Source organism: Nansenia antarctica, assembly GCF_963989245.1.
Source record: "Nansenia antarctica genome assembly, chromosome: 12".
In the NCBI taxonomy this organism is placed as follows: domain Eukaryota; kingdom Metazoa; phylum Chordata; class Actinopteri; order Argentiniformes; family Microstomatidae; genus Nansenia; species Nansenia antarctica.
Window position 1 is genome coordinate 10,187,704 of NC_137682.1, and position 27,022 is coordinate 10,214,725.

Sequence of the window (27,022 nt, forward strand, 5' to 3'; positions counted from 1 at the left end):
TACAATATTTACAAACAGTGGAGTAAAACAAGCTTACAGTATATAGTGCAAACATGTATATAGCCTACCAATGCTAAATGGCCCCTTTGATCACATGCAAGCACAGAGCAGACATGCACGAACCAGGCGTTTTATATAATCAACCCTTTTCTTGGTCCTTCCAGTGCGCCATTTAAGCAAACAGGGTACCTCTACACCACACAATAACATCACATCCCAAACTTGTTCCATGTAAACATCTTATGATGTTTGAATTCAAAAGTCAAAACCAACCAAGCAACTTTGGCACACAATGTGCACTCTCTAAAACAATCCTATGTATTTATTACATTACATTCTATTTTGTTTATTGTTTTATTTATTGCACATGCATGAAATGCTATTTGATAGAGCTATCAATAATAAAACGCATACCGGCATGTCTAATATCAACGTTAATGCTTTCAACGCACATCCAAAACAAGAATATCAACAACAACATCATTATTAGAATCAATTATTATTATTATTATTATTATTATTATTATTATTATTATTATTATTATTATTATGAAACATTTCCTTTGAGGCCTTTTATCATTTTAACAGATATATAGGCCTGGTAAAGGCGCTTGTACAGCTCAATAGGCTATAGAATCTCAACAGCTTGTCCTTGTTTGATTGTTTCCGTTATTGTTTTGGGGAGTTGTTGCTCTGAGAGTGCCTCATAGTCTACTGATCAAAGAAACGTTTGGTTTGGTCAGGAATTGAACTGAATCAGCCGCTTTATTGTCTTGACTTTCAGGACCTTGGACAAGAGAGCGCGTCGCCTGGGGAGATCCACCTCATTCCGCCGAGGCCTGACAGTTCGTGAGTTTAGAATGATAAGGTTCTATCTCCGTTTAGAATTATAAGGTTCTATCTCCGTTTAGTGTTGTTCAGAGATATTGAGCGTCAAAGTTTTTACATTCCATTATGTTCTGTGAGATGGAACCTTTGTATTTTATGAATTACTAAAAAATAACACCACACAGGCATTAATAAACACCTAATGGATCAGATTATGTAAAAAAAACTCAATTTTGACAAAAATGGAGATAGAACCTTATAATTCTAACGTCACGAGTTTCCGCGTCTGCCCAGCCAACTAGGGCTCTAAAGGTCAGTTATTCGGGAGAGAGGCTCGCCGCTACATTGAACAAACATCTCAGCGCCGTGGCTTTTGATCTGCGATGGTACACAGTCTACACACACAAATGCAGCTTTGTTTGAGTCCCAGCCTGCTATGGACACCTGTTGGTCTTGACGGAGTTAAAGTTTAGGCGCAGTGCACACGGCTGCTGTTAAAGCGCTTGGTCTGGATGACACCAGGGGAGGAGAAGTCATCACTTGAGCACCGTGATTTCCAACGTGCGTCGGACACTAAATGTCGCGCAATATCAAATCCCATCACACAAATGAACAATAATCTGCCCTGAAGATAAACGTAGGCTATAAATGAGGAGAAGAAGCTAATTATGAATAACATGTATATTTTGGGCCGGTTTTTACAAGTCTTAAGACTAAGCCTACTAATACTACTATTTTCCATGGGGATTTTACATTGAAAGTATGATTTAGTCCAGGACTTAAGCCTTGTCTGTGAAACGGGCATGTTATGTTTGACGTTTCCAATGGCAATGTTAATGTATGCCAACAAGCACAGAGAAAAGTGACACTGTAGGCTACGCCTGAAGGAAACAGGAATGTTCTAGTTGTCTCGTCTGTGGCCAAACATTTGAACAAAAATGAAGTCCCATGGATGAATTCTGATGGGAATATAGTTAAATTGAGAATAGAACATGTTTTGTTTTTCCCAAACAAAGTTGAAATAGCTCAATGGATACAGTAGCCTAATTGTAGTCATCCGGATCAACTGAAATACATGTCTGATATAGGTAAACATGCTACATCTACTTAACGAAAAAGCACAGGTCACCAATAATGCTCTTTGATTTAGGTTTTATAAGAATAATAGACCAACCGAAAACCACTATAGTAAGAAAGTATGGGCTACTTACATGTGAAACTCCTGTATTTGCAACATTTCTTCCCTCAGTCTGTTTCACTTCATTTCGGCATTTCTGTCGACTTGTCGAGAACCCCAAAGCAATGCCATGTCCAACTCTGTCATTAAAAAAAATATTCCAGACCACGAGAAACAGCTTGATATGATTAATAAGCACTAATTAGTTCGGGAAAAAATAAGTTACAAACTAGTGCCCGGGTGCCATCCAATGCCTTAATGGATCACTCAAAATGCCCTTTAAAAAATGATCAACTTCCTTTTATTGGGCATTTTCAATTTCAACGGTTCCAGTGAGTTGACCAATTGATCTTTTTTTATTGCATTTCCTATTAAAATAGACTCCTACATAGGAAATCATCCGGGGGGGGAAAAAATCGTTGTCCGTAGGAAATTCCAACAGCTTTTGAGAAAGTCACAGCAACAACTTCACATGAGCGCCGATAAACGCTCGCCACAGCGCAGGGGAGAGATTGAGCGCCTGTAACCTCTCTCCCAAAACGCATCCGGACCGTTTGATTGCCCTTGAGCCGCGGAGTGAGTGAGAGAGTCAGATGGTCCAAGGTAACGCCTACCCTACTCCCATTTGTCTCACACTGTGAATCTGAACTGTTCGGACCACACACACACATCACCCAATGGCACTTGTTATGATTGATGTGGTCAGAAAGTTGGGATTAAACGACCGGTGAGGTCATGCTTTCAAAGCGGGAATATTGGATGAAATCCACAACTACCATACTGCACTGTCATGCCCCACCATCTGTATGTCTGCAGCTCACTAATTTCTAATCATCCACCTCATCCCCCAGACAGTAAAAAAAAAGCAGTTATAAATGTCTGTGGCTTCACAACGCCACCTGCTGGAGAACACAGGGAACTACAGGGAAAGCCATGAGACTTAACAGCTAAAGGGAGCCGACTCAGTCATGTGTGGTTAAACTAACCACCTTGGTCACACTCGAGTGCACACCTTGTCAGGTCAATAGCAGGGCATGTACACCCACAGATGACAGTAAACCTGTTTTTCCTGGACTAAATCACACTTAGATTGAGAAGACTTCATATAGGTCCAGAAAAACTGGTCCTGATTGTATAGGACAGTCCCTTGTGAGGCCTTGTATAATATGAACGGCAGTATAGCCTACTGTAATAAACATAAAATAAAAATATCATGTCTTAAATATTAGACACAGGACAGCCCTCGCCAGACCCAGTATAGCAGGAAGCTGGACTAATTGCTAGCATGGCGTTGGTTGTTGTTCTGAAGGGGGAAATCACACCGACACTCAGGCAGACTTAAGCTGCTAATTACAGCCTAGAGCTGGAGAACACACCTGCTCCACATCCACACACACACGCACACACACACACGCGCGCGCGCGCACACACACGCACACACACACACACACACACACACACACACACACACAGGTACGAACACACACATACACACACACACACACATACACACAGGTACATACACGCACACACACACACACACACACACACAGGTACGAACACACACATACACACACACACACACACACAGGTACGAACACACGCATACACACACACACAGGTACATACACGCACACACACACACACACACAGACGCGCACACGCACACACACACACAAACAGGAGAGACTAGACGTCACCTATTGAATTAAATGCCACTCAACCCCACCGTGTCCAATCCGCCTACACTCTTCCTGCTCAGTGAGGATTGGAGATCGTGGGGTGACTGTGGGCAGCAAAACAGACGCACACACACACTTCCAGACAGACACAGTCACACACACACACACACACACACATACTGTAGACACACAGAGCTTTAACTCTCACAGTCAACATGCCGTGGGCTGAGAGTCGGTGGTTTTTCCATCAGTTCTGATTGGTCTCAGCAATAGAGGAGCCGGTCTGATGAAGTGTATATGAGTCAGGAGCACTCAGGCACACAGTTAGAAACACTTTAAGACTTGTACTATGATGAAAGGGTAACGGGTATATAGAGTGTATACAGTATAAGGACATTTGGGTATACAGTATATAAAGTCTATACAGGGTATATTATATAAGGATATTTGGTTACATCGGGTATATACACAGATGAGCCAAAACAGTATGACCACTGACAGCATTGTATTATGTTGTTACAATGGCACCTGTCAAGGGGTGGGATATATTAAGCAGCGAAGTGAAGTTGACGTTAGATGCAGGAGAAATAGGCAGGAGTAAAGACCTGAGCAACTTTGACAAGGGTCAAATTGCTGTGGCCAGACGACTGGGTCAGAGCATCTCTGAAACGGCAAGGCTTGTGGGAATGGTTTGAGGACCATGATGAAGTGTTCACGCTGTTGCCCTCGCTTCCAAATTCAAGCTGACCTCAGCCCCATCAAACACCTTTGGGATGAATTGGAAAGCCGACTGTGAGCCAGGCCTTCTTGCCCAACATCAGTGCACGACCTCAGTAATGCTCTTGTTGCTGAATGGGAGCAAATCTAGTGGAAAGCCTGCCCAGGAGAGTGGAGACTGTTGTAGCAGCAAAGGGGGGACCAACTCCATATTAATGCCCATGGTTTTGGAATGAGATGTTCAACAAACACATATGGGTGTGATGTTCGGGTGTCCACATACTTTTGGCTATGTAGTGTACAGGGTATACAGTGGGGTAATTTACCCCAAAAAATGAATTCAACATATTTCTATTGCAGCTATTCATATGAACTGTAGACCAGATATTGATATCTGGTCCATAATTTCCATAATTAGTCCATATAAACTCAATTAACCTACACAGCTAAAGACATTGTAACACTCCAATACAATCCAAAAGTTTTGTGCAATAAAGGGGAATGACACAGGAAAGAAGTATAGAACACGCTAACTGAAATGTATTTAATGCCTGATGGAGAAGTCTTTGTTTCCAATGACAGCTTCAAGACGCTTTGTGTCCAAAAAAACACATTTCTCACAGTAATCAGGTGGGATTTTGGCCCATTTGTCAACACAGTGTTTAAATCTTGATCTTCAGTTCCTTCCACAAATGTTCTATTGGATTTAAGTCTGGCGATTGACTAGGCCAGTCCAACACCTTTATTTTCTTCCCCTTGAACCAATTGAGAGTCTCCTCCTGCAGTATGTTTTGGATCGTTGTCCTTCTAGAACATCCAACCATGTCTCATCTTCATCATCCTGGTTGATAGCAACAGATTCTTCTCAAGAATTTCACGGTACATGGCTCCATTCATCTTCCCTTCGATCATTTGGATTCCACCAGTTACCATGTGAAGAGAAACAGCCCCATACTATGATGCCCCATGCCACCTCCGAACTTCATTATAGGTATGGTATTTTTAGGATCTTATGCAGAACCATTTCTCCTCCATGGTGTGTCATATCGTTGCTAAAAAGTTCGATTGTTGACTCTTCTAACCAAGACAACATTCTCCCAGTAATCTACAGGCTTCTCCAAATGTTCTGTAGTAAACTAAAAAACGAGCTTCAACATGCCTTTTCTTCCGGGGTCGATAACCCCAATGTCCATTGAAGGTACATTTTCAGTCTAGGCTTAATCTGTCCAGGAAACCAGCCCAAAGAATGTACCAAGACCAGCACCCTTTCCCCGTAAAACCCTGTTAGCACTAGCATGCTGATATTTCAGGGGAGGCTGGTGGAGGCCGAAATTGGAGGACAGGCTCAATTGTCAGGCTCAATTGAATAAGGAATGGTATTAACCGTGTCTCCCATCTATGTCCGATAAATCTGTCCCTGCCCCCTCTGTGTCCTAGAATCCTGTCCGTCTCTGAGTCCTTGAGTGGCAGGTGGCTATCTGTGTACTCACACAGTAGTGGCATTGCTATTAGACTGTACCAGACTGGAATCAAGTCATTGCATTAAGACAATTATGAGTCGACAAATCCCATTGAACAGGGAACATCTCCACACAGAGAAGAAGAGGCTGAAGGCAGCGTAACATCTTACTTCCCGACATGAAGTCTGCCGGTTGGACGGGCGGTCAGGTGAGAGTGATGAGTGTAGCTGGCTGTTAGGGAGTAGGACTGTATATCTGATATCCAGTTTGCCCAGTCTATTTGGCTGCACCGAGACTGAGTGGTGATGTCCTACTATCTAGCCGAGAGATAGGACTCATAAACAAACCAATCCACTGTCATAAACAAACAATCCACCGTCCTAAGAGCTCCTCGATAACCTGACACGTCAACAAGTCTTGTACATCAGTCTCCGCTTTCCTGTGGCGATCTAGACATCAAACCCAATTACGTTAGGACCTCTGTCAGGAAACGCCGTCCGCCCGCATACGGATGGGTTACATCCGTAAAAGGCCTGATGAGATGATCGAGTTATACTTCATAGGACATGCTGACAAGACCTCCGACTCTGACTGGTATTGATCTGGGGCTGAAACCCTGATGGCGCCCTCTGATCCGACATCAGAGGGTCCAACGTCAGCCCATAGCCCTCTACCGCTCAGAAACCTGAGAGGCTCGACTAGATACAACATGGATAAATACATGATTATGTACGTCTCTAAACAGGTCAATAACATCATAGAGGAGTTAAGTATCTAAATGTGAAACACTGCTCAAGCAAAGACGACAGTGGAGAACACCGGTTTATTGAGGGACGGAGAACACTTCACACTCTGACCATGGCGAGTAAGAGAACAGGAAACTGAAAATGCACGGGCTGCGCATGTGTGGGTTTTAACATCTGGAATTGTTTCTTTCTTGGTTAAGTATCCAACCATATACAAAACAAATCTACAATAATATTTTGTTACTTCAAAGTAACTTCAACAACACCTCATTCATAAATAAATAGGCTAATTTAAAAGCAATTCAATTGTTTGGAACAATACAACATGATATATGAAAATCCCTTACCAATAACAGCTACCAGTGGCAGAGATCTGAATTCTAAATCAACCCCTACCTTTAAAGCCCAATTTATACTTCTGCGTAAAATCTACGGCGTAGCCTACGCCGTAGGTTGACGCGCACCTCTCCAAAAATGTAACTACGCAACACACCTACGCAGACCGTAAGCACTGTGATTGCTCCGCTTGGTAGCACATGATTCCGACTCTCTCGTAGGCCAAAATGCGGAAGCCATGACAGAAATGTCATTTACTTTTTCTGTAATTACTTATTAATAAAGATTTGAAAAATTATGATAACCACCGTATTATCTTAGTTTAATGTCATTTCAATGCATCATAGAACTTTTATTTACAACAAGCATAACAAAAAAATCGCTATTATGCCGCTATAAGTACACCGACCAACGCGACGCAGACCGAACAACGCAGAACTATAAATTGAATGAATGAATGGACTTTATTGTCATTGCTACAGTACAGGTACCAAACAACGAAATTTAGGAAATTGACAGAGCTACGGTGTAGCCACGCGTAAATTCGACGCAGAAGTATAAATTGGGCTTTAGGCACGTACTGGTCCTAGGTTTCAGCTCAGTGGGCTAACTTCAGTCACATCAATACACTTGTTCCCCTCTTTGTCCAGTCTAGGAGTAGGGTGTTGTCTTGGCCTAGGCCAGGGGTCGGCAACCCGCGGCTCCGGAGCCGCATGCGGCTCTTTTGCCCATCTTCAGTGGCTCCCTGTGGCTTTGACCACAAATGGAAATTAACAACGATTATTTATTTTTTACGTTGCCGCGTCTCTCTCCTTGAACTACAACTCCCTGTTTACGCTGTAATGTTGTACGAGGGCCAATAGAATTAGGATATGTTGGCACATGACTAGTATTATACATTTTGACTGGACCCAACATGAGACTGGATGTGACAGTTTTTTTTCAAGAGTAGACCTATATCCACAGGGATTGACGAAGTACTGCGGCAGGCAAAGCAAGAAACTATCCACATAGATTTATATACAGACATCGGCGACGCACATCGATGAACGGGAGCTTCCCAGTGAGCGCTATTTGCCTACTTTTAGATGCAAAAAGCGGCTTGTCTTAAGCTCAAACCGTTTCCGAATTATGAACTTCTAAAGAAGGTATGATATTTGGGAGCGCCGGCGTTCCTGTGGGTCTGAGAGGGTTTAACTTAAAATAGTGAAAAGAGGACGAGGGAGGCTAGTTTTCATTTGGTACTGTAGTCTACAGTCTGTAGATTTGTCTATTTTTTGGCTGATCTCTTGGTTTGCTCACTTCCTCCGGATGAAATTACAAACGTATCCATATTTTTTCTCAGGCTAGTATAGCCAGATAAAAGTATCAACCCACCTGTTAAAAGGCACCAGAATACACGAAATTGCATCTACTCTGTTAAAAAATGTTTTGGGGGGAACCCCCAGACCCCCTTTACGCTATCCTAGTGTTTCACTTTTGTAAAGCACAATACGTTTGCATTCGGTTGTATGCATATGTGCTAAGGCTTATGTATTTCTAGCCTACTTAGTAATTTTGATAGTAGGCTAATATTATAGCTTATATAGACACTTACAGCATGTGTTGCCTTCATTATAAGGCTTATATAAGGCTTTACATTTTTTTGCGGGTCCAGATAGATTCGTTTTTTGGTCCAATATGGCTCTTTCAACATTCAAGGTTGCCGACCCCTGGCCTAGGCCTTAGCCCAGCATGCCAACACATGGGCTAACATCAGCAGCCGGGCTTGACCTCCGGGTGCTCTTTGTGCTCCAGCTCCTTCTTCTTCTCCTGGTACAGTCTGAGTAGGTAGTCATCGGGGGCGATGCCCTGTTCCTTCAGCTCCGCCATGCTCTTCTCCAGCCTCACAGTTGTGCGGGCGCCGCCCACCTTTCTGCCAGTCAGATACAGTGTGAACTCCTTATAGCCCATCAGCTGGCACGAGTCCACCTCACACAGGTTGGCCACGCTGTCGGTCCTCTCTACCTGAGGAAAGAAGGTCAGCCCCGACATGTTCTCCACCTCCGATAGGCTGACCTGAAAGTCTGTCAGCGGTCGCTCAAACCCGATTGGCCGGTTGGGTACGACGAAGGCTCCGAGGGCTATGGTGTCTGATGTTGATTGGTCCTTCCCGACCAGGACGACCTTGAAGAGATGGGTTGGTACCACCACGTTGTCTTTGCCTATGACCTGGAGGAAACACATGAGATGAGTGCAAGACTGACATGAGCTTGAATGCAGTTTTCCTCAACAGTGTTTTTTATTTTTTTTAAACATTTTTTATTTTTTTTAAACATTTTAAAACCATGACTGTCCTTCACACTAACATGAATAACTAATCAAAGGACGATTGAGACCCTGACCCCAAATCGGAGTACATTGATCTAAAGTATGTGATTCAGAATCAACTATACACCACAGTGATCACAAGTAAACAATTTCCATAAGAATATGTGTCAAAAGCAGTCACAGAAATGCTAGAGGAAGGGAAGAACATATTACACTCACTCACAAAAGAAAACCACACTCACCCAATATTCTATTAGGAACACCTGCACACCTTCTCATTCATTCAGGTGGTGTAATGATGTAGGGAATGTTTTCTTGGCACACAATGTACCCATCTAGTAATGGCTACTTCAAGTATGATAATGCTCCATTTCACAAAGCAAAAGTCGTCTCAAACTAGGTTCATGAACATGACGATGAGTTCAGTGTTCTTCAGTGGCCTTCCCAGTCACCGGATCTGAATCCAATAGAACATCTTTGGGATGTGGTAGAACGGAGATTCACAGTTTGAAAGTGCACCTGAAAAATCTCTGAGGAATGTTTCCAACATCTTGTGGAATCGAAGAACTGAGGCTGTTTTGAGAACAAAGGGAGGCTCTACCCAGTATTAGTATAGTGTACCAAATAAAGTGCTCTGAGTGTATTTGTTAGTGGAATTGTTTAATTACTTTACCAGAACTGGCAAAAGAGGACATCCATGTATCTATATAATCAAACCCTAATTTTTTACCAGGTAAGACCTAGGGAAAAGTTGCAGAAGAGAGGAGTGACAACGAGTGAGAATGACGATAATGAAGTATAACAAACATCATAAAGAGAAACCAAACCCTTCATAGCCATCACTCCTCACTCAGTAAGTGAACATGTGAGTAAGACAGGGATGAAATCAATACCATAGAGGCTGACCAGAGAACAGACATGGAGAGTAGGTAATAGTGTTCTCTATTCATGACTCTATGACTCAGATTCTATCTGCAACGTTATTATGTGACACACCTTTCTGAACATGGCCCGGGTGGTAAAACTACCGCTGAAATTCACAAAACACAACCCCGTCTCACTTAATAAGACAACAGTTACAGTGGGTGGTGCACCCCTGGTTTAAATGTCTGTTACAATTAACCTCCAAGGCCCAGTAGTTCAACACTTTTAATCTCAATCAGATCCGATCAGATTTTGAAATCCCATTTTTTGCTGATCCAGGATCAGACAACTTGGCCAGATTTTGTCCCAGTATTTCAAAGCAATTCAGGATAGGATCACCCTGATCCAGATTGAGACTTTCCAAGATTACTAGATCTTGAATATCAGTGCTTTAATCCTACCAATCTCCATCTAGTGGATATGAAAAATAATACAAGAAAGACAAGACACCACATTGCAGAGACATCTATAATGTCTAATTATATTTTTAAATACATAAAGGACGTAAAATCATAATAGAGCACTGAAGAGGCGTTTTGCATGCCGCAACTCTCTGAGAGTGGAACCCCAACGAGCATGCCGCATAACACTGGCTTGTATTGTGCTACACAATATCGCTGTCCATCTCAGAGTCCCCCTCTCTGACATCGATGATCCCCCAGAGCCCCTTGCAGCTGCTGATGATCTAGGCCCACCTATGGATTTCCCTCTAAATGAGAGACTGAGTGGTGGTGCAATGCGAGACGCTATTGTCCGCAATTACTTTTGAAAGGTGATGACAGATGATGGACTTTGGACCAACTATAGACCAAAAAATACAAAATAAAATTGATTTGCCATGAAGGCTAAAAATTGTGTATTATTTCAGTGAACAAACTTTGCCATCTTATTTATATTGAAACATATTTGTAAATAAATTGCATAGTACATTTTGCTCTGGTAATCCACTGGAAATTCGCCCCTCTGGTGGGATCAAGATAATCGACTTTTTTGTGATCAAACTCGCGGATCCCGGTTTGAACTACCACTACCACTGTGTCATCAAGTAGATAAGAGGCAGAACTGTGAGAGGACCTAGAGACAATACAGAACAAAGACAATACAGAAAAAAGAGAGGACAAGACAGTGATGTGGATCTGTAAGCATAGTTACCTCATATGACACCGTCTTTTTCCCATCGACGCCCTCTTCTGGAAGGACGAGAGGCCCTGAAATGATCCACACGTCCTCAAAGTGCTTGGTCAGGTCTCTGCAGTACATCTCCAGCCTGAAACAAACCACAACAAAATAAACAAATAGGTTAACAAAGACTAAAAGATCATACAGACAGACGCTGTATGTGCAATGGCACCGGGGGATGAGGTTAGTTTGTTTCAAACAGGTTCTGTGTCCTACCTGTTCCAGAAGCCTGCGTTGTTTTCATAATTCTGAGGGACAATGTTGGACAGGTAGAAGGTCTCTGCCATGGATTGCTGTAAGGTGTTGGATGGATAGAAAGAAAGATAGATCAGATCGATACAACAAAAGATAAGGGGGGGGTGGATAGACAGGCATCTGTGTGTGTGTGTGTTACCTCTGAGGACTTGTTGTCTCCCGCGGGAGCCATGTGTCCCCTGGACCATCCGCTTCCCAGATAGTCCTTGTTCTCTGCAGTGAAGGCTGTCGGGATACCGGGGTCTGGTTTGAATTTGCAGTGCTTTCGTTCTGCTTTCCCTGGAACAGCAAGAATCAAGACAATATCACAGTCTCATCATGAGCATGTTATGAGTACGGTAGGCAATGCCTTAGGCTTTACTGGTGTTCAACTCACTATCAATCCATCTAAACCAGTGGTTCTCAACCCTCTCCTCTGGGACCACCAGCCGTTCCACATATTTGATCTGTTCCACCACCAGCACACCTGATTCAACTAATCAAGTACAAATCCTAATTGATTTGTACTTGATTAGTTGAATCAGGTGAGCTGGTGGTGGAACAGATCAAATATGTGGAGCGGCTGGGGTTCCCTGAGGAGAGGGTTGAGAACCACTGATCTAAACACTACTATCGAAGTAAAGTGGCATCTCTGATCTCTCTCTCTCCATCATAGGGCTGTGAGTGTGGTAACTAACCTAACAGCTTCACGTTGGAGAGGTGTTCTGCCACCCATCTGGGCGTCCTCCTGGCCTGGTCGTAGGACAGTGTGTGGTTGGCGTAGTGTCTGATCTCTGCGCCTGTCAGGGGGAAGCCGTACCGCCCTATGTCCTGCTGGACCTGGGGAACTGTGGAGAGGATGATTAGTACGGTGGGCTCGTAGTAAACACAGACAGCACAATACATACCCAGCCATCACCTTGTCTTGAGATGTCTTAAGATGTCTTAATTAACCAAAAGATGTCTTAAGTCGTCTTAAGACCTAACCTGAAGACATGCACTCATGCACTCACTTAAGACATGGAGCATACTCACACCTACAGTACAGGCCAAAAGTTTGGACACACCTTCTCATTCAATGCGTTTCCTTTATTTTCATGACTATTTACATTGTAGATTCTCACTGAAGGCATCAAAACTATAAATGAACACATGTGGAATGATGTACTTAACAAAAAAGTGTGAAATAACTCTAAATATGTCTTATATTTTAGATTCCTCAAAGTAGCCACCCTTTGCTTTTTTGTTGTTAATAAAATAAAATAAAATTGTTAATAAAATATATAATAATAATATGATATATATAATAACATTATTATTAACACATATTATATTTTATATTATTATTATATATTGTATTAACAACAAAAAAGCAAAGGGTGGCTACTTTGAGGAATCTAAAATATAAGACATATTTAGAGTTATTTCACACTTTATTGTTAATATAATTCCTATGTGTTCATTCATAGTTTTGATGCCTTCAGTGAGAATCTACAATGTACCAAATAGTCATGAAAATAAAGGAAACGCATTGAATGAGAAGGTGTGTCCAAACTTTTGGCCTGTACTGTACTTCAGCTTCATTAGAAAATGTCACGTTGTGTGTAGCTACTCGTCAGACAAGGCAGCAAGCTCTACAATGAGTTAGCTTAGCATAGTTAGCTTACCTGTCTCTGTGTGTTGTGTGTCCTGATCTGTTGTATCGACCCGGGTCAGTTTGATCAAAGCGACACATGTTCCTGTGCTGACGAACCCGCCGCACACAAAACCACCGGCGAACCGGAGAAACTTCGCATTCGCTGCCATCGTTGAACCCCTGTTGAAACAATATATAGACCGTTTTGTGTTGTCTTCATTTCGTTACAAGACAGCGAAAGTCTTTCTTAAACCATGATGTGTGGGGCATCATATCGTCAACAAAGGGGGTTGAGGGAAGGTATTGGAAATGTAAACATCGCCCCCTAGTGGTGGCACTCATCGATGCTGGGCCACACACTTGAATGAATCACAGCTTGTAGGGTTATTAAATCAATTTCTTTCGCCAATAACACTACAGTATAAACTGTGCACCCCCCTGAAAGGCGAAGCTTTCATATCATTATGAGGAGCTATTCTAACTCCATGGTGAATGACTCCATGAAAATGAATTGTCTACCCTATTTGATGAGCTTGTTTTACCTTGTAAACACGGTCACCCAATTCCTCAACATGTATTGCAGTGGAAATGTCTAAAATGATTACTGACCACATTTTCTTTGGTCCTCTGCTCTCTTAAAGCTGTGTTACGTGTCTCATAATTATTCATGTCACCAAATCAGAGATGACAATATTTATGTCATCTGGCGGGCCACAAACTGAGGAAGGCTATTGAGTGTTAAATGATGTACACATGTTCAGCTTGGAAAGTGCGTTGTATGCTGTCATTGAATCACTGAGATCAGATGTGATGTTCTACCCATGAGTCGGAAGGCTGGCAGAGCTGTTGCTAAGAGATGGATGGCATAGGTGAAGACACCTTCTTATACTATGTGTCTGTTAAAGAAGCATGTCCCGTACGCTACAGACCATCTAGTTCTATTCATCGCTGCCACATTTTCAAAGCCTCCACTGTTTTAACATTTAAAAATAGACTATTCTCGATAGCATTTATCTGACTTTTCTGTACAGTTCTTGAAAATAATTATAAAAAATTTACACACATAGAAAACACTTCTGGTCAACTATCATGATGACCTGGTCTGGAAGGACAACACAAAAGGCACCATCAAGAGGGCACAACAGCGGCTATACACCCTGAGATGCCCCAGGAAAGAACACAACAAGCAGGAGATACTGGTGGCCTTCTACCACGGCGCAGTGGAGAGCATCCTCACCTTCGGCATCTCCAACTGGTTCCACAGCTGCACAACAGCGGAGAGAAACGCGCTACAGAGAGTCGTGAGAACAGCACAGAAGATCACCGGCGCCCCCCTCCCCTCTCTGGAGGAGCTGTACAACACACGCTGTCTCAGGAGGGCCTCCAAGATCTCCAGGGACCCGACCCACCCTGGGCACGTACACTTTGTCAAGCTGCCCTCGAACAGGAGGTACAGGACCCCGGCCGCTAAGACAAACAGACTGAAGGACTGCTTCTACCACAGGGCCGTCAAGGCCCTGAACACAGAAAAGGCCTAAGTTCTGGGCCCAGGACAGTCCGGACGGATTGTATGGCAGCTAGTGCTGAGGCACAAACATGTACATTTTCAAGCCTGCAAACTGTGACACTTTAAAATAATGTGAAAAAAAATACTCTTTGTGCAATATGACAACCCTAGTTGACTATCTGTGCAGTATAGTACAGTGGATTGTGTACATAGCCTTTATTGATGTAAACCAGCTCCTTACCTTCTTGTGATTTTATGCATTTATGCATTTTCTAAAATGTGTTTTTTTTTTCTTCCCTTTCCTAACACCAGGGGAGCCTACCCTCCTAAATTTCGTTGTTTGGTACCTGTACTGTAGCAATGACAAATAAAGTCCATTCCATTCCATCATGAAATTCATATTGGATGTTAAATAGTTGAACAATAAAATAATAAAAGCACGTGCGAAAGAAAACATGCTTCAATCAAATGCTTTAACAGTATTTTATTGTTTACTTTCATATACAAAAAAATTGAAATAATCCTGTCTAGTATTTTTCTCTACCAGTCAGGGTGTGGTTGTTTCACATAGGGCAAATACTACATTCATACAGGTTCATAGGAAACAGCCACACCCCAAAAACTAGGCAAATCTAGTTCAAACTCTGGATACTGAGTTCTAAAATTACCACAGTTAAAAGGAACAATGAGACACTGCAAATTAAAGAACTATGTTACAATGATCGTTCAAAAAAAGTCCTCATGTCGTTTACGGCAATACAATGGATGTTGGGTTGTCCAGGGTATTTCATATATATATATATATACATTATATATATATATATATAAAACTTCTAAACATACTCTTCATTACAGCAACAAGCTCAACTCTCTGTATACATTGTGTCTTACACAGATTTTTTTTTTGTATATTTATGTTAAAATCAGTAGTACAAGCCATCTCTGTTCTACAATTAAGCTACAATAGTGAAACATACCGTACAACATTACATTTCACATACGTATCCTGGGCGAGAAACAGCACTTAAAATAAGACCCCTTGACGGAACAGGAAAGAAACGCCACCTAGACCCGTTAGCCACATTTTGCACCATTATTTTGGTGGGTCTTGGAAGAAAGATCGTGAAGATCGTCGAGATCGTTTTTCCAGTTTTCCCCTCGTGTGTGTGTGTGTGTCCACTGTGTGATTTAACACTTCCAAACAGCTCTTCAGAAAATGAAAAAGAAAAACATTTGTCATGTCAATCTATAGCCTGTCCTAACAGTTTTTTTTTAAATTGACAAGATTGCATGGTATGGAATAATTTTCTTTTTTGTGACAGTGGTTCTTAGTGTTTTAAAAAGCCTTCCTGCGAGATGTACAAAGCTAAACGAAAGCTTATATAACTAGCTCCAAATTGTAACCTTTTTTTGTCTTCATTAAGAGATAACATCAAGGTTGTTTTTAGAGAGAGAGAGAGAGAGAGAGAGAGAGAGAGAGAGAGAGAGAGAGAGAGAGAGAGAGAGAGAGAGAGAGAGAGAGAGAGAGAGAGAGAGAGAGAGAGAGAGAGAGAGAGAGAGAGAGAGAGAGAGAGAGAGAGAGAGAGAGAGAGAGAGAGAGAGAGAGAGAGAGAGAGAGAGAGAGAGAGAGAGTGGAGAGCCCTCCAACCTGTAGGCTTATACCTACAAGGACAGCTCAAGAGAGAAACAGGAAGCACTCAGAGTCAACACTTTTCCATACCATACAATCTCCCTTGCTTTTCAACAGCAAGGACACAAAAAAGAGGTGGGAGGCTGAGAGAGGAAGGTTCACATTGTCAAGGGGTGCATCATGACATGTTATACACCGGTTACAAACGAGGTTTCTGTTGGTGTGATGATAAGTGTTACATGTACGTCCGTTTCTATCCCAGCTATTAGCAACACTGGTTTCACATGAGCTCTGAGGTAAAATTGGTTCCTGAAAAACCTGGATCAAAGAATGCATCCAGATGTACCACCTGGTCACTTTTTTTTTTTTAAAGAGTTTTATATTATATTATATATAGAGAACTTTTTTTGTCATGTACGAGAACAAAGACAGGAAGAAGGGGACACCGCTGTGATCACTTCTGCACGACGACGATGAGGAAACGAAAGGCACAACATCAGAATCGATCGATCGACCGAGCGATCGATCGGTTCATCGACAACACCAGGACACCTGTGAATATCAGTCAACCCCCATCATCACTTCACTTCAGTCATCATGAACCCTCGTGTCAGTATCGGTCATACTTCGGTCACTTGACATGGTCAAAGCACTAAAGCTAAACATTCATTTGGAAAGAAAGGTGGTTACTAAGTCTCTTGAGAGAGAAGCGTGATCTGGAAACACAGGAGTTATTACAATTGGCACCAGGGTGGAAGACCCAGACAGACAGTGATGTCATACTCACGGTCTTCCCCGTCAGGGCTATAACTAGACAACCTTCAATCGGTATTGCATAATTCACCATAACACTGACCAAGGGGAATGACTGAAAAACAACCCTGCTCTCCATCGAAATATGTGACCAAGGACCACTATTTGGGATTATAAAATAAAAAAATAAAGCACTTTAATTTTGGATGTTTAAAAACATACTTTATCGATAACTTAATACTCACTGAATCCAATACATCCATTTGATCCTTGAAATTAGTAGGCCTCAAGTATGTCAATTCAAATCCATTGTCCATATTCCATATCCATATTCATATCGAGCCACTCAGATGAAGGGACAGGGTTCATCTATGAGAGGCGTTGTCACTAATGTTGACATCCCGAAGGAAGAGAGGAGGACAACTCAACCCTCACTAAACTACACTGAACAACAAAATACTTTGGTTCCTCTCTTGCAGACTCTGGTGCAAGGAATTTGGCTACATGTTTTTCATAGTTTAAAGGTGGTCTATGGCTGAAGAAATGGTATCGGGCCTATCGGGCCTATCAATATCACACAATGCTGACATCACAAAAGGCGGCTTGGGATCAGCACATCTACGGTACTAACCTCGCTCTTGACGAAACAAAGCGCAGCATGGATGACATGTTTTGGTTGGTTCGCTAGCTCAAGGGCCTAATACAGTACCTAGGAGTTGATTCTAGAGAGAATACATAAGAAGTATTGCTGGACATATTGCTTGCTACATTGTCGATGTAATTGCTGCAATTTCCTGATTCCGTTTACATCTAGGACTAATACTGTAAACCAAAATATGTTACAACCTTGACGAGGATGTCTGACAAGTACGGTAAGTTTCCTGAAAAGATCAACACTGAAACACTAACCTGAAAGGTGAGTCATTTGACACTAACACACCCCTGATTTGCAAAAAAAAAGTATTTGAAATCAAACCAAGAACACATTCAACCTGACTAATAATATAACAAAAATAAAGTTGAAATCTAGAGACGTAAACATGCCCAGCACTATCATGGCATAATTAAGGACTCGTTATTTGAACACATGCTGGGGGGAAGATAAGGCTTCTTGACTGTTTAGTCTCTCTCTGCTCTGAGACACAATGTTCATCCTACTGAAACCCAAGAGCTGAAATAAAGCAAACTATGTTTTCCAGACAGAACACTAGGTTCATGATAACAGAGGTGATGTCATGACCTGAAACCTCAGTCTTTCACTCACTCACACAAAAACACACACACTCACACACACATTCCCCTGCAGAGAGGAGCAGAACCTTAAGATAATGTATGGCACCATGTAAAAACAACGTAGAGCTTGCTGTATGGTGTGGTGTTGTTGCTGAAAGTGCTGAAGCGATCAGAGCGGAGGTACATGGAGAGAGAATGAAAGGGAACAGAAGATAGGGACATTAAACCTTCCCCCCCCCCTTTAAAAACAATATGAAATCAATCGTCGACCCGGAACAATTTCATAAAAATATAAATTTACGCTTTTAAAAAGTTAGAACACTTTAAATTGAGAGAAAGTAATTTTGGAAAGGTTGCTTCAAAAAGGATGGTAGATGGCCAATGGTAGATCTTCTACTCAATTGATGTTTTCCATATAAATGCTTTGTTTATCCAGGAATGGGATAAGTCAAAGGTTCAATGTCCCTTTAGGTAACAGAGAGAGGAACAGAAGAGTTGAGGAATAAGCCAGCACACTACCGAATAATGCCCAGGTGTCGTATATAGGCAGAACTCTACAACTGTATACAGGTATTTACACAATGTTCTTTTCATTTATACAACATGACGTGTGGTAGCACTTCTTTTTCAAAGATTTAGGACTTTTTTTTTTCTTCAGAAAAACTCCCTAATCATAAAAGCCAAAACACTCACATTGAAATATATTTACTACAAGTCAACACAACTAACAAAATATATAACAGAACTTATACACGTAGAAAAATCTGAGGTATTTCTGGTTTGAGGTGGTCTGTGGTCCATGAGCAGTTTTTTTTTGTGTTGTTTTTCATTTTCATGTTCTATCTCTACCAGAGTTTATTGTTTGTGTTGTTGTCTTACACCTCGGAAGCCTTCTGGTCACACCTGAACGGACGTTTTGCTCTTGAATGCACGTTTGCTTTTGTCTACTGAGAGAAGTTCCATGTGTAAATGCACAGAAAGAAAAAAACGGAATATACAGAAATATATTCATCTTTGAGTTGAAACAGCAGCATTGTGGACATTCACTGTTTTTACACATTATGGCATACAGAAATGTGATTTTCTTGCGTGCCACTTTATTAAGACAACAAAAAGGTTCCTTGTTTGTCTGTTTTTTCCTAATGAGCGAGAAGGTGGGACCACTCTTGAATGAAGTGAAGACTGAACTGGTCGTTTAAAGCGCCTCTACGACGTAGGACCTACAACGGTCACTACTCTAGTTTGGTCCCTGTGCGAGAAGAGGTAAATAATGATGGGACCGGGCTACGACAGGGGGATTCCGAGACCCCCGCCCTCCTGCGCGACGCTTAGAGGAGGATTATAAGCTCCCGTCCTATCAGAACGAGCGTACGTCTTTACAACGCATGGCCAATACACTGCGTCATTCTGAGTGGTGAGCTAGTGTTGGAACACAGCCGTAGGCTTTCCCGAGGTCTCAGGAGGGGCCTCTGTGGACAGATAAGAGACTACGTCCTTAACTCCCCATGTCCGTTACACTCACTGAAAACAGGAGAAGAAAAACAAAAAAAAAGACAACACTGAAAAACAAATCATTTACTCATTATTAGCCATTTTGGCTACGACTTTTTTCATGTCCTTAATTCTCCAACACATGCACACACACACATACACATTCACTCACTCACTCACTCACTCGCTCACTCGCACACACTCCCAGACCTGAAATGTGTATGCATCGTCACCATGGTCTTGCACCTGTGGGTGTTGTTTTTTAGTGTTTCTAGTCGTTTGGGCACCATCCACGTTTATACTCCCATTTGATCTCAGCTAAAAAAGGCTCTGAACGTAGTCAGAAACACCTCTCCCACCGCACCGGGCCCCACACGGACCCTCTCAGGTGGCGGCTATGGGTCTGTCCATACCGAGCAGGGCGCTTGTCACCACGTCACCTTGAATCCTTCTCCCCCCCCCACCCCCTAGCGACTGGTTACCTGAGAAGTAGCTCTGTACCAAACAAGATGGAATAATATCCAGATTCTGTGACCCAGTTCAACACACACAAGCCATTTTTTTTTCTTTTTTCAACGTCTTTCAACATCCCACCCACTCCTAAGAAATGCATGACCCAAAACACATAAGGGTTTCACAACCAGTTTGGACCTGAACCCCAAAAAGAAACCAGTCCAGTAGTTGCCTTGCATCTCCTCCCTGTGTAGCAGAGACACCCGTTAGCTCCGAAGGTTTTGTATTAGCACACACACTGTAGGAAAAAAAAAAGTTGTGGAAACAAAAAAAAATCCTTGAGGATGGTTAGTTGTGTGTAACAGTCTTCGTGTTCCTACAAGGTTGTTTTTTTTTGCAGCATTGTTGGTAAATGGTTGCTAGGTTTTGCTGGGTGGATTAGTGGACTGGTTGGTTGGTGGCTGTCGTTACAGGCATTCCTGTCCAGAAGACAGGTTAAAAAAAGAGGAATAAACTAAATCAAAAACAAACGTCTGAGAGATGATGAGACTGTTGAGGTACCTGCACCTGGTCAGCATTCATTCGTCGGCACCTGAACGCGCTTGGAGATTGAATTTCTGTATTCATTTTTTTCGTAGAACGTCCTCTCTTGATCAAAAAAACCCCCAAAACATAGAGAAGTATGCTGGTAATATTGATCCCCCCCCCCAAAAAAAACGACTGAATAATAATTAATCATAAAAAAAGAATAATGTCAGGATAAAATAGCAGCTGCATTCATGTGGTTCTAGTCTGAGATCTGCTGAGGCTGAGGAGAAGAAGAAGAAGAAGAAGAAGAACGGTGGTGGTTTTAGTTTGCTTGTTGTCGCTGGCGGCGGCGGTGGTGGTGGTGGCGGTGGTGGTGGTGGTGTGTCTGAGGGTTGTGGGCAGGGTCACGCGCCACGGCATACTCAGATACTGGACTCTTTGGGAGGCAAGTCCACGTTAATGACGGAGGTCACCATGGAGACCAGACAGTCGGAGGTAGGGGGGCTGGTCAGCCGGCGGATCTGGGAGATGCGTTCCTCCACGCAACCGGCCGACAGACGAGCCTCTGCATCGTGGTCCCAACACTCCTCTATAGTCTCGCACATCTGCTCCAGACCCTGCATGGTGGGGGGAGGGGGGGTGAGACCAGACCACACTGTAAGGACTGCTTCATTTACATGAGTATTAAGCATTTATGACGTTTTTAAAGGTTATATTTTAAGAGGGGGGGCAGTCCCACTCTTATATATATAGGGGGTAGTGGTGGTCTAGTGGATAGTGAGTTGGACTTGTGATCGGAAGGTCGTGAGTTCAAATCCCGCCTGAAGCCACACCACTAATAGTGTGCCCTTGAGTAAGGCACTTAGCCCTCAGTTACTCCAGGGGGAATGTCCCTGTAATTCGTTGTAAGTCGCTTTGGATAAAAGCGTCTGCTAAATGGCAAAAATTAATTAATTAATTAATTATATTTGTTCTTTTTTTGTTGGACAGAGACAGTAGAGGAAGACAGGAAAGTAAGGAGGCGAGAGGGTATGTCAGCAGGGCCTAGGCTGGATTCTAACATATGACATAAAACATGAATGACATTGTCATAACTCTGAAAGAGAACAGAACACGACTCACAGTGTGTTTGAGCCAGCAGTCTTTGAAGAGCGGCCGCAACTTTTTGTGAACCACCACTTCCTGTAGGTCCTCCAGGGTCGGGTGCTGGCCGATCTCTTCCTCGAACGGCAGCATGAACTCCTCCACAGGGCCTGACACACACACACAGGCACACACACGCACACACACACACACACGTGCAGGCACAGGCAGGCACACACACACACACACACACACACGACAGAATAGTACTTTAGGTATTCTTTTGGTGGGTCTTGGAAGAAAGATCGTGAATCAGTGTGTGTGTGAGTGTGTGTGTGTGTGTGTTGTGTGTGTGTCTCACCATCCATAGCCTTGCAGCGTGACACCAGCTCCCAGAGCACCAGGCCCATGGCGTACATGTCTATCCTGAGGAAGGCGTCTCGCTGGAAGTTGATGGCTCCTTCTAGAACCTCCGGAGCCATGTAGCGCCGCGTACCCACCTGACCCGAGAGACGAAGACACAGTCAGTCACTACCCACACAGACACACACACAGACACACACACAGACCCACACACAGACCCACACACAGACACACACACAGACACACACAGACAGACACACACAGACAGACACACACACATACACACACACAGACAGACACACACACAGACACAGACACACACACAGACACACACACACAGACACACACACATACACACACACAGACAGACACACACACAGACACACAGACACACACACAGACACACACACACACACACACACACACACACACACACTAGTGACCCACCTGTCCGTGCGTGTCCCCAGGGGGTTTCCCAGGCTCGAACCGCACCGCCAGACCAAAGTCTCCGATGATGGCCGTCAAGTCGAGCCTCAGCATCACATTCTTACTCTTGAAGTCCCTGCAGGAGACAAAGAGGAGATTGGTTGAAATGAGGCGAAGCAGATTGAATCACGCCAAAATGGAACAAGGCAGGAGGGGGTCAGGAGTCAGGGTGAGAACATCGAAATATCAGCTGACCCGGGGATCCCGTTTCTGTCGGGAACACGGACCGCAAACAAAGCTGATCTGAGGTGGTTCTGGGTACCTGTGGGCGATAGCGGGTTTGGGCCCCTCCCCTTTGTAGCGAGGGACCTCTTCGTGCAGGTAGGCCAGCCCACACGCCATCGTCTCGGCAATGTGACACATCTCGATCCAGCTCACTGCGTTCCCTTTCAGATAGTCTGTCAGAGAGCCCTGGAGGGGGAGAGAGAGAGAGAGAGAGAGAGAGAGAGAGAGAGAGAGAGAGAGAGAGAGAGAGAGAGAGAGAGAGAGAGAGAGAGAGAGAGAGAGAGAGAGAGAGACACACACACACACACACACACACAATACAGAGCTGTTAGAGCCCAAGTAGGATTTCCCCACAGGAGAGAGAGTAGTTGTCAATGGTTAAAGTGAGGTCTATACATATTGGACAGCCCAAAGAAGAGATGCCATCATTTAAAATGTTCTTTATCCTTCTGATCAATGAATGCCAGTCCACACACTGGTCTCTGTGAAATGGAGGACTATTAAATGTCAGAAAACCCAACTTTTATTTTGTTCACCGGCGAGGAAAATCGAAAAGCGATTCCTCTCTGAGTGACAAAACCGCAACCGTGTCAAAGCCAATACAGACTGTGTCTCTCCACAACAGGTCAGTGGTGGCTAACCGCTGGTAAGACGTTTCCACAGCTCGGAGAAAAAGGAACAGGAGGTAGACCGGTTGTCCTATTCTCTCCTCTACCCAGTCTCACCCACCCCGCCTCCCTCCCTCCCCCATCATTGCCCCCCTGTCTCCCTCACCCTCTCGTGGAACTCGGTCATGAGCCAGAGTTCCATCTCCAGGTTGGTTCCTCGTTTCTCTGCGCCCAGGTACCGCAGCAGGTTCTCGTGCCTCATCCCCGGGGTCATGAACACGTCCCGCTCGTTGATCCAGGACTGTTTATCCTGTTGGCGGAGGGGGAGGCAGGGAGGACAGGGGGAGGTAGGGGGAGAGGGCAGGGAGGACAGGGGGAGAGGGCAGGGAGGACAGGGGGAGAAGGGCAGGGAGGACAGGGGGAGGTAGGGGGGGAGGGCAGGGAGGACAGGGGGAGAAGGGCAGGGAGGACAAGAGGAGGCAGGGGGAGAGGGCAGGATGAACAGGGGGAGGCAGGGGGGGAGGGCAGGGAGGACAGGGGGAGGCAGGGGGAGAAGGGCAGGGAGGACAGGAGGAGGCAGGGGGAGAGGGCAGGATGAACAGGGGGAGGCAGGGGGGGAGGGCAGGGAGAGAGGGTAGGATGAACAGGAAGGACAGGGGGGGCCAGGGGAGAGGGTAGGGAGGACAGGGGGGGGAATGTGGGGAATGTTAAGTTAGGGGTGTGATCTACTGCAGCTAAAAAGGGATAGTACTTTTTTGTGACCAAAAACACCGTCATCTAGTTGTTCGTTTTGAAACTCATAAGCATATTTTTCCAGGAGGGAGAGAGGAGCACTCAGGATTAGGGCTGGGCAAACGTTCAAAATTTCTTTTTAGATAATCGCAAGAATTCATTAAAAAAAGAAAAAAAAAACTAGGGCAGAAATAACAAGCATGTTTTCCTTGAGGAAAAAACGTTATTTGTGTTACTATTGCACACATTCATTCATTCACATTCAAACTAGACACTACAGTCAGATAACAATCCTCTTAAACAAGGCCTAAATTGTTTAACTTAAAAACACATTTTACGTTTTGAACGGATGGAACAGGATATGCTGGCTCGACTATTTGCATCAGCGCACGAAATCCTCTACCCTCGACAAAACTGAGCGGCAGAATATCTGTTTCAATTAATTTACAGATGGCCATCGTTATTTTCTCTTCTCGTTGTGCATCACACCTCCCGCGTATAAGATGAGACATGATGGAGGGCTGAGAAGGTAGCGAAGGAGAAATCAGGGTCGGGTGAACGGTTTGCAGGTGGTATTTGTCGTGTTGTATTTATAGGTCACTGCGCAGTGTTTGCAATGAACGAGGTCGCCTTTCAGATCAAAATGCTCCCACACCAAGCTTCGTTTCGCTCGCTTCGCCATTTTCCGAGCTTGCTCTGCTAACCTTTTTTTACAACTGTGTAATAAACTTGAACTTTTTTATAAGACGCTCTCAGTGCCTCTTTGTTGAGGGGAACCTGGAATTACTGGAGGTTACACTAACGTACGGGAACTTGTTGCATCATGCCGTACTGCGTTGCGAAATTCAATGCGAAGGCAAATGCAAAGTTCATTTCTCACACATAACGTGGACAAGCTAATTTCCATTATAATTCTTATTAAAAAAATAAAAAATAATCACATTTATTAATGATTATCGAGCAAAATATTTTGTGATCGACCAAGATCCTTATCGATCAATTATCGATCGTCGATCATTGATGCCCACCCCTACTCGGGATAACACCAGCGCTGCAACACCTTCATCTGCGACATCAACGCCCTTTCTCGACTGTTAGAAACACGACTCCGGGCGTCCTCTCCTCCGTCCTCCACTCACTTCCTACTACGAATGCATCAGAGGAGAAGATCGAGGTTCCTCCCCTGCGCTCCCCTTCTCCTCCGACGCTTTTTGTTTTTGTAAAAGGCGAGTGGAAGATGGAGGACAGCATGCGAGGGACGGAGAATCGAGACAGTCGAGAAAGACCCATGGACTAACCCATCTGACTTTGTGCAGATGACTGACTTCGCTAGCAGCGAACCCACCTGAATGGGGAAGACCTTGACGGCCACGTATTCGTTCATCATCTGGGCCTTCCACACGCAGCCGAAGCGCCCCCTGGCCTTGATCTCGAGTAACTGCAGGGGTTTCAGCCCTACCTGTGGGGAGGGCGGGGTCCCGCCAGGGTCCTAGTGGACAAAGAGAGGGGTCAAAGTTCAGGGGTTAGAGGTCCGTGACTTGGGGGGGGTCATACTTATTTGATCCCTTTCCACTAGAAAAGAATGGCAATTTCCTCGATAGCCGAGATTGTTGACCATTATATTAAGTTTATGGATGCACCGAAATGAAAATTCTTGGCCGAAGATTAAACTGAAATTAAGGAAACACGTGGCCAAATACTGAATATGTACCGACAGTTTTGAATTTATTTAGCCCATTTTTTACCGTTGCATAAATTAAATACATTTAGCTTTTTATTCATTGCTTGTATGCTTACTCATGTAAAATAATAATGATCAAAATTACGTGTTTGAAATTGCACATACTTTATGTTACGTAATATTTCCTTTTAAAAAAAGATTTAAAAATTGTGACAGCGGCTGGTGAAAGCCACCAATCAAAATGTTCTGACTATTATTTTGAAAAAACGGAAATACATTTCAACGTTGTCTGCATCACAGACTCGCTAGTCAAGCCAAAATGTTGCAATGCAATGGCTCTCGGCCAAGTAAAAGATAAGTTCACTTGTACCTGAAAAAGCTTAATGTCAAGCCCTGCAGTTCAGACCCCCTCACTTTTTCCACATTTTGTTGTGTTATAGACTCAATTTAAAATGGAATATTATATAGGCTATATACATACATACACACACTCCTTTTTATTTAATCCATTTTAAATTGAGTATAACACAACAACATGTGGAACAATTGAAGAGAATACTTTCCGAAGCCACTGTAAGTAGGTTACATGTGTTCATAGGGGAACCGATATCTCAGAGTGGTGCTGCTGAGCCGCCACTAGAGGGAGCTAGACATTAACCAAGCGACGCGTGGCCTACTTGGCTGCTCAGGGGGGCTCAGAACAAGATGGCCTCCGAAGAAAGAGGGATGAGAAGGGCAAGAGAGAGAGAGAGAGAGCGTGAGTGAGAGAATGGGAGTGAGAAAGCATGCGCCAGAGGTGGAAGAGGTAGAGAGGGACAGAGAACGAGAGAGAGAGAGAGAGAGAGAGAGAGAGAGAGAGAGAGAGAGAGAGAGAGAGAGAGAACAACAGTGAGGGTTACAGAAATGAACAAGAGAGAGGGGCAGAAGAAGAGCGTGGTGTGTGTGTGTGTGTGTGTGTGTGTGTGTGTGTGTGTGAGAGAGTGTGAGAGTGTGTGTGTGTGTGTGTGTGTGTGTGTATGT

The 27,022-nt window shown here is 43.7% G+C and overlaps 2 protein-coding genes across 2 annotated transcripts in view; both read right to left on the minus strand.

Moving 5' to 3' along the window:
• Window positions 1–8,455: 8,455 nt before the first annotated feature.
• On the minus strand, window positions 8,456–13,399 carry exog (exo/endonuclease G; the record flags this gene model as incomplete). Its single annotated transcript, XM_080542907.1, has 6 exons — window positions 8,456–9,157; window positions 11,333–11,447; window positions 11,576–11,652; window positions 11,754–11,893; window positions 12,292–12,441; window positions 13,261–13,399. The coding sequence occupies 6 exons, from the start codon at window positions 13,397–13,399 to the stop codon at window positions 8,702–8,704; spliced, it is 1,077 nt and encodes a 358-aa protein (XP_080399033.1). The 3' UTR covers window positions 8,456–8,701.
• Window positions 13,400–21,058: 7,659 nt separating this feature from the next.
• The window catches only part of LOC308168315 (activin receptor type-2B-like), a gene marked incomplete at its 5' end in the record, with an annotated part of 37,565 nt that continues 31,601 nt past the window's right edge, over window positions 21,059–27,022 (minus strand). Inside the window, 7 exons of the mRNA XM_080542862.1 lie at window positions 21,059–21,441; window positions 21,947–22,077; window positions 22,269–22,407; window positions 22,718–22,832; window positions 23,019–23,167; window positions 23,756–23,899; window positions 25,667–25,810. Of these exons, the coding sequence (XP_080398988.1) occupies window positions 21,247–21,441; window positions 21,947–22,077; window positions 22,269–22,407; window positions 22,718–22,832; window positions 23,019–23,167; window positions 23,756–23,899; window positions 25,667–25,810 (1,017 nt within the window). The 3' untranslated portion in view covers window positions 21,059–21,246. The remainder of the gene's footprint in view (window positions 21,442–21,946; window positions 22,078–22,268; window positions 22,408–22,717; window positions 22,833–23,018; window positions 23,168–23,755; window positions 23,900–25,666; window positions 25,811–27,022) is intronic.